Source organism: Propithecus coquereli, unplaced genomic scaffold (genome assembly GCF_000956105.1).
Source record: "Propithecus coquereli isolate 6110/MARCELLA unplaced genomic scaffold, Pcoq_1.0 Scaffold2, whole genome shotgun sequence".
Taxonomy (NCBI): Eukaryota; Metazoa; Chordata; class Mammalia; order Primates; family Indriidae; genus Propithecus; species Propithecus coquereli.
In genome coordinates, this window is record NW_012144966.1 from 17,195,667 (window position 1) to 17,203,349 (window position 7,683).

General features: G+C 39.7%; 1 protein-coding gene across 1 annotated transcript in view; it reads right to left on the minus strand.

The window, feature by feature from the left end:
- Positions 1-2,887: 2,887 nt before the first annotated feature.
- The window catches only part of ATP6V0D2 (ATPase, H+ transporting, lysosomal 38kDa, V0 subunit d2), a 61,530-nt gene continuing 56,734 nt past the window's right edge, over positions 2,888-7,683 (minus strand). The window contains exons 6-8 of the mRNA XM_012643592.1: positions 6,047-6,223; positions 4,772-4,846; positions 2,888-3,162 (exon numbers count right to left, since the gene is read on the minus strand). Of these exons, the coding sequence (XP_012499046.1) occupies positions 3,001-3,162; positions 4,772-4,846; positions 6,047-6,223 (414 nt within the window). The 3' untranslated portion in view covers positions 2,888-3,000. The remainder of the gene's footprint in view (positions 3,163-4,771; positions 4,847-6,046; positions 6,224-7,683) is intronic.

Here is a 7,683-nt window from a genome sequence, read left to right on the forward strand (position 1 = left end):
AGCCCAGGAGTTCGAGGTTACAGTGACCTATCATTGAGCCACTGCACTCCAGCCTGGGTGACAGGAGACCCTGTCTGTGTAAAAAAAAAAAAAAAAAAAAAAAAACTATGAAACTTCAAGACAAGTTCTTCAAATTTGAGCATTGTGTATACTTTTCCATGCTAGGGGCACATTCTATTATATTTGCCTCAAGGGTTTGTAGGGAAGTTCCTCTCTTCTATATTACACAATGGTTGGACTTTTGGGTGGCTGGGCAAGGAGCTGGAAGGATTGTAGTCTTCTCAGTTTATATACATGGAAGGGGAGTTTAATTTCAGTCTGCAGACTTGTGGGACAGTAAGGGCCCCTACCCATATCATGTAGAGATGGGGTGGGAAGGGGATAGTCAGAGAATTATCTCTGTGACTTTCTCTAAGCTATCTCCTTCCTATCAGCATCTTTGCTTCCAACCTTTTAAGAAGCCCTAAGCCTTAAACCCGCAAGTGCAGACACCACAGGTTAAAATGTAAAATATAAGTGTCTCCCGGTTCAAGCCTTAGTGTGAAGAACAGCAACCCGAGCAAGGCAGGGAGGGTGCCTTCCAGAGCAGAGACTGCACTTGACCAGTGGGCCTGCACTGAACCCTCTACAAGGCACCCTCAGATACTACCAGGACTCAGGCGTGAGCTGGGCCCCCTGCGTGGGTGTGAGGCTGGGCAGTTGGTTTTCCTCCTGGTCCTGTGACCCACTATTTTCCTTATGCTTGAAAGTTCTTATCACTAAAATTACTAAAATATTTTCCTTAAAAAGTTGAATTTTTGCTTAAAAATGTATTTACTCCTTGGTCTCTGCACCTAATTCCAGATTTCAGTATATGTTATACTCTCTGTAAATATTCACCTTTGAAGAACTCTGAAATATATATATGTCTGATTTTTAAAACATCAAATACAGATTTTATATTTAGGAATATCCTTTATATTAATATTTAAGGGAAAGACTTGAGCAGTGCTTTGTTGCTTCCCATTTTTCTGGGTAGCTCTATGTACCAGTTCTACCGAAGTTTTATGAAGAATCCATGCCCTGCAAACTGGACCTGTAATTTTTGCATCTGAATGAATTAAATACAATTAGTGAGGTTATTTTCTTCTCAGGTAAAGTATGAAGGAACCAGAAGAAAGATTTGCAAACTATGCATCTGAGAGGGGACTAATATTCAGAATTTACAGGGAACTCAAGTAACTCAACAGCAAAAAAAGTTCTATTAAAAAGTGGGCAAAAAACGTGAACATTTTTCAAAAGGAGACAAATAGCCAACAAACAAATGAAAAAATGCCCAACCTCAGTAATTATCAAAGAAATGCAAATTAAAACCACAATGAGATAGTCAGAATGGCTGTCATTAAAAAGACAAAAAATAACATGTTGGCCAGGGTGTGGAGAAAAGACAGCTCATTTTTTTTTTTTTTTTTTGAGTCAGAGTCTCGCTCTGTTGCCCGGGCTAGAGTGCCATGGTGTCAGCCTAGCTCACAGCAACCTCTAACTCCTGGACTCAAGCAATCCTGCCTCAGCCTCCCCAGTAGCTGGGACTACAGGCATGCTCCACCATGCCTGGTTAATTTTTTCTATATATTTTTAGTTGTCCAGCTAATTTCTTTCTATTTTTAGTAGAGACGGGGTCTCACTCTTGTTCAGGCTGGTCTTGGACTCCTGACCTCGAGTGATCCTCCCGTCTCGGGCTCCCAGAGTGCTAGGATTACAGGTGTGAGACACCACACCCAGCGGAGACAGCCCTTACACACTGTTGCTGGCAATGTAAATTAGTACAACCTCTGTGGAAAACGGAGATTTCTCAAAGAACTGAAAATAGAACTACCATTTGATCCAGCTTTCCCATTTCTGGATATCTATTCCAAGGAAAAAAATCATTATATTAAAGAAGATATTGTACTTGTATGTTTATCACAACGCTATTCACAATAGCAAAGATACAGAATCAACTTAAGTGTCCATCAACGAATGATTAAATAAAGAGAATGTGGTATATGTACACAACGGAATATTAGTCAGCCATAAAAAGAATGAAATTATGTCTTTTGCAGCAACATGGATGGAACTAGAGGCCATTATCTTAAATGAAACAACTTAGGCAGGGAAAGATAAATACCACATGTTCTAGCTTACAAGTGGGAGCCAAAAAATGTGCATACATGGACTTAGAGTGTGGAATGACAGACACTGGAGACTCAGAGGGTGGGGGGATGGGATAATGAGAAATTACTTAGTGGGTACAACGTACATTATTCAGGTGATGGATACCCTAAAAGCCCTGACTTCACCACTATGCAATATATCCAGGTAACAAAGTTATGCTTTCACCCCACAAATTTATACAAATAAAAGTTTTAAAAAGGAAAGAGAGATATGCTTTTATTTAAAGAAAGGTGTGAGAAATTGATTTATTAACAAATTGAACACTACTTGCATCTAGGGAATATGATTTGAAATTGTGTTTTTTTCTCAAGCCTACCGGATCGAATGTACTAGAAAAAACCTGCAACATTTCCCATCAAATGTGGTCCATGCTGGCTACATATATCTTTGGGTTTTGGTGTACCTAGGGAAGGAGCAGACAGTTAAAAAGTAAAGAAAGCACTCAGTATGTGAGCCTTTAGAGAAGCAAGCAAAAGCAAGAAGAAAATACTTTTATTAGGTCCAATTTTTAACATGATTAAACAAGAATAGGAAAAGTACCATAGGGTAAATTAAAATTAATGTCTAAGGCCCAGTGAAGAATGACACATAAGTGTGGAAACAAGATTTAAGGGTATTGAAAAAAAGAAATGCTTTGTTTTAGGGTTGGACTACTGTATTTCTAGTGGATTTGCAATTCATGAAGGTGCAGTGCGGCTTATTTTTGTGTAACCTAGATAATATAACACAATTTCTTCTATTTACCTCAATAACTTTCCAGTAATATTTATGTCTTTCTACATTTGAGCCTCCCTTACCCCCTGCGGGTTATAAAATTGGAATGTAACTGTTGATTTTAGTTCGATGTCTCTGTGAAATGCATTCTGCTATCCACACGATATTTCTCATTTCTTGTTCCTTCAGCTTTACGTATGCATAAAACACACCATAGTGGAATTGTCTGTTGAATGCCAGAACATTTATTTGTACCTGAGGAAGAAAACAAACAACATAGACCATCAACTTATTTGGAACATGCTACACTTATGAAATAATATTAAGCTACGGACTGGCTTGTGCTTGTGCAATGCTTATTTGTATTTAAATAGACAATGTCCACGTTGAGCCAACTAAAGGAAAACAGTGGCAATTCAGCAAGTTCTAAAAGGGAGAGTGTCACTCGGCAGATAAATGTAGACAACAGCAGCTATAAAAGTAAGTTTGTAGAATCACCAGACAAGCTCCAAATCTTAACAACATTGCTAGCACAAAGATTCTTAGGAGAACTTTGAAGTGTGTGTGTAACTTTGTAATAATATTTATCTGGCTTTTAGCTAGTGGAATTGTCTCATTTAGGTAAAGTATTTTTTCTTGGCCACAACTTTCAAAATTTTAAAAGAGTTTTTAGGCTGTCTAACTCCCCTCAAGGGCAATGTCACAGGTCCCTGGAAGGTAGTCTGTTATTATGAGCTTTCCTGGGACACTCTGCCACAACTTATGTACAGTCAAATTGCTTTTTTCTGCAGAAGTTAAATGAGAAAAAGAAAATTTTCAAAAAACAAAAATTTTTTTAACTAAAGTCTAGAATAGAACAATTCCTTTATTCTTTTCCATTTTGATATTTAGAATGGAAAGAAGGAGAGGTACTGAGTCCCTTATGCAGCTCTGAAAACCTCAAGCAAAGCAGTCAGGAAGCAGAGGCTGTCTCTGTTCTCAGGAACAGATAATCATTTTTCCTGCCAAGGGCAGATTTCTTAACAGCCTCCTTTGTGGCAGTGATGCAGTAGTGTAGAATTTTAAAACAACCCTAACACTTTAACTTCTGTGACAGACTCCAGAGAGCTGTTGGAAAATATCTAAAGGGTAGACCTTACAGGAAGGTTCAGGAGCCAATCTAACCCTAAGGTTTGGGTAGATTTCAGGGTTCTCTGTTAGTTTCAGTCAGACTGAGATGGAAAGGCCAAGGCCAATGATTTCATAAAAATGAATAGAATACACTAGACAAGCTCTAGATCTAGGGCACTTTACCTGGTACCAAAAAACCCCACAAAAACAAACAAACAAACAAAACCACTTTTGTTGAACCATACAGTATCCCAGGAATTGACTACAAGTGAATTAAGTACTCTTTTGCTTTTGGCAGGGGTGGGGGGTAATAATAATCTAGACTCTCTGAATGGATTTCCACATGATTAATATCTAAGCATTATAATTGTGCCCATGAGTTACAACCAAGGGTAAACCCTTCTTGAAAGAGAGATGGATTAGAGAGTGAGATGCCCCAGAGTGAGAAGAGCCAATATTTGATCATGAGGACATCCTAGCTTTGCTTCTCCAGTTAATCAATTTTGCAATAGCTGCATTCCTTCCAGAGCCTGACTCTGTGCACATCTGTCTGGATAGGACGATTCCATGTGAAGCCATTGTATATGAGCCACAGGGCCCTGGCTCTACAAGTCACCATTATTAACACACTGTTGACCTTCGAGCTATGAATGTGCCTAATCAATTGTCCCAAACAACTGTAAAAAGAAAACCCAAGGTAAGAAAATATTTAAAATCCATAGTAATAGAAAAATAAGCTAATAGCATTTCATACCTCATGCTCATAAAACACATCCTCCAACGTCTTTCCCCCACTGCCGCCTACAGCCTCGAACAAAGGCTTGTATACCTTAGAAACAAAGACAAGAGATTAGTTTTAAAGAAATTTTCATTTCTCATAAATGTATGTGGACATATTTTTCTCTGCAATATAGAGATTGTGAGTCGATTTTTAAAAAATTTATACCAGAAGGCCTGATTTTTTTTTTTAATAGGACTTTTGGCTTCCCAAGAACCACCAAAAAAAAAAAAAAAATCCAGATAATAAGAGTGCGGATGAAATTCTAGCCTATTGGCTTATTCAGGGATACAAGGCAATTCTATTCTCAGTATGTTCTGTTTGAGCTCATTTCCACACGCAGGTTCTTAGGGCCAGCTGGGTACATTACAGAGGCTCAGTGAATGTTTGTGATTTGATTAGTATGGATTCATGGGTTCTTTGAAATGACAATTGATAGAATTCACATGCAATTTTAAGCATGGATGGCGTGGAATTTGGGAAGAAATGCAAATTTTAATGTTATGCTAAAGAGTCTCATGTAATTACGTACGAGATGTTATGAAGGTTTATGCATTGTTTGCTGGCTTCTGTCTTTCCTGGAGTGCTTCAGAAATCCACAGGAAAAGATGAGTGTCAAGAATGACTAGAAAGTCCTGGAAAAGTTACCTGGAGGGTGTGTAGGTAACTGTCAGAGGGAATGGAATCAGAGACAAGGTGTATAGCTTTGAACTGAGGAGCTTCAGGCTCTCCGAGAGCAGTTGTATGCTGGAGGAGGGGGAGGATATAGCAGCTATCTTTCCTTTCCCAATTTCTAGCCACTCAGCAAAAGGATAAACCAATATATCCATATTCTCCCACGTAGTCCACCTGGATGTTCTATACCTAACCCCATCTCCCCAGTGGGCACCTAAAAGGACTGCCGGTCCAGGCTATTTTGTACAACTTTGCCGTGACCTCACATTTCCAGAACACTGCACCAGTCTCTTTGGGAACTTGCTTTATCAAGCACTTCAAAAGGAGTGCTCAGATGACCACTCCTTGGAGATTTAAACAAGTACTTGCTTGGTAGGAACCTTAAAAAATACTAGCTTGGGCTAGAAATTTGAAGTATTTCTTTGGAAGAGATAGCTAACAGCAAGAGACACTGCTTGCTACCTTACAAATATCATAACTTCTTATGATAGGAAGTGGAAATTTGATATGTGCGCTTCTAAGGCACATGTGATGAAATAACATCAGGCGCTTAGCGAACCCAGTGTCACCACGTACTCCATAATGATCCGCTACTCTCTTCATCTGGTCAAAGTCTTCCGCTTGTGCCAACAGGCGCAACCCCTCAGGATAGAGTTTGCCGATCGTCGGGTAGAGGGTCTCCCGGTCTTCTTTGCTCAATTCCGTGCCAAAAGAGTTAAGAGTGATGACAAAAGCACGTCTGTCGGCCTCAAACTGAATTTGCAAGACAAAATCAGTGAAATCTGATAAAGTACTAAGTGCTATAAACGGAACCTTAAATAGACAAGTTCATTTCTGAAGTGATTTTCTTTCCTTTCTGGATGTGTGTCTAATTATAATACAGACATGTGTTATTAATGCTCCCTTAGTTTCTTCTTGTAATGGAATAACTGCTTGCCAGTTATCACACAGCAGTGATGAGGACCTATGACTCTTGAAATCCCACTAAGTTTTATTTCCCAGGCACTCTGCCATGAGTTACTCATGTGTCTCTGTCACGTAGACCACTAGCATTACAAAATGTCTCTTCGATAAAAATGGGAATAATATCTACTTCTTAGGGTTCATTCAGGGATAGAACCAGATAATGTAAGTGGAAGTGCCTCGCATTGTGTTTGGAACAAAAAGTGCAAGTCATATATGTTACTATCCCTTTTTAATTGTTGGACGTCAGCATAACTATTTACATAATGAAACTTTAGGCTACTGACCATCTGTTTATACTTTCATGGTTTTGGCATTCTTTTTTAACGTGCTAGGGTAGGTAGCAATAAATCTAACCCTGTAGCTAAGAATTCTGTGGCTTAGGGCAAGTTATCTTTCTCTCAAGGCCTAAGTTTTCTTCTTTGGAAGATGCTGGGGTTGTCTTCCTGACCCTCCAGGTAGGTCAGTGTATGCCTGTGGACTGTGTCTTCTCTGTGCTGAACACCATCAGGCACCTGAGCTCCCATCCCCACGTCAGTTCTCTCTATTTCATCTAAACACTCAGTCCTTCTTGAAATTTCTCTTCTATTCCTTTGGTCTGCAGGTTTCTACTCTCTTGGTTCTCCTTCTACCCACTGACCATTCTATCTCAGTCTACCCTTCAGGGCTCCTTCTCTGCCTGCCACGGTGTTAGCCACAGTGCCCTTGGGCTAAGCAACTCTTCTCTACGTGTCCGAAGTACCCTGCACTTACACATTATTTTGAAATCTGTGCTTGTATTTTTCTCCCCACTACACTCTAAAATCTTTGAGGAACCATTTCTCTCTTGTTCATTGTTCAGTTTTGAATAGCCAGTGCTTGACACATAAGAAAATCTTAACTGCTTCTATGATTCTGCTTTTGAAACTCTACAATATTCTCCAGAATGTTACTATCCAAAGTGTGTTTCATGGCTCACTAGCTTTGACATCACCTGGAAGCTCGTGAAAAATGCAGAATCTCAGGCCACCATTCAGTCCTATCGAGCCAGAATCTGCATTTTCACAAGATTCCAAGGTTATTTGCATGCATATCAAAGCTGAAAAGAATTGCTACACACTATCCTCTAATCAGCTTTTGACTAATTAAGCAATAACAAAACTAGACCTGCAGGCCGGGCGCGGTGGCTCATGCCTGTAATCCTAGCACTCTGGGAGGCCAAGGCGGGTGGATCGCTCAAGGTCAGGAGTTCGAGACCAGCCTGAGCAAGA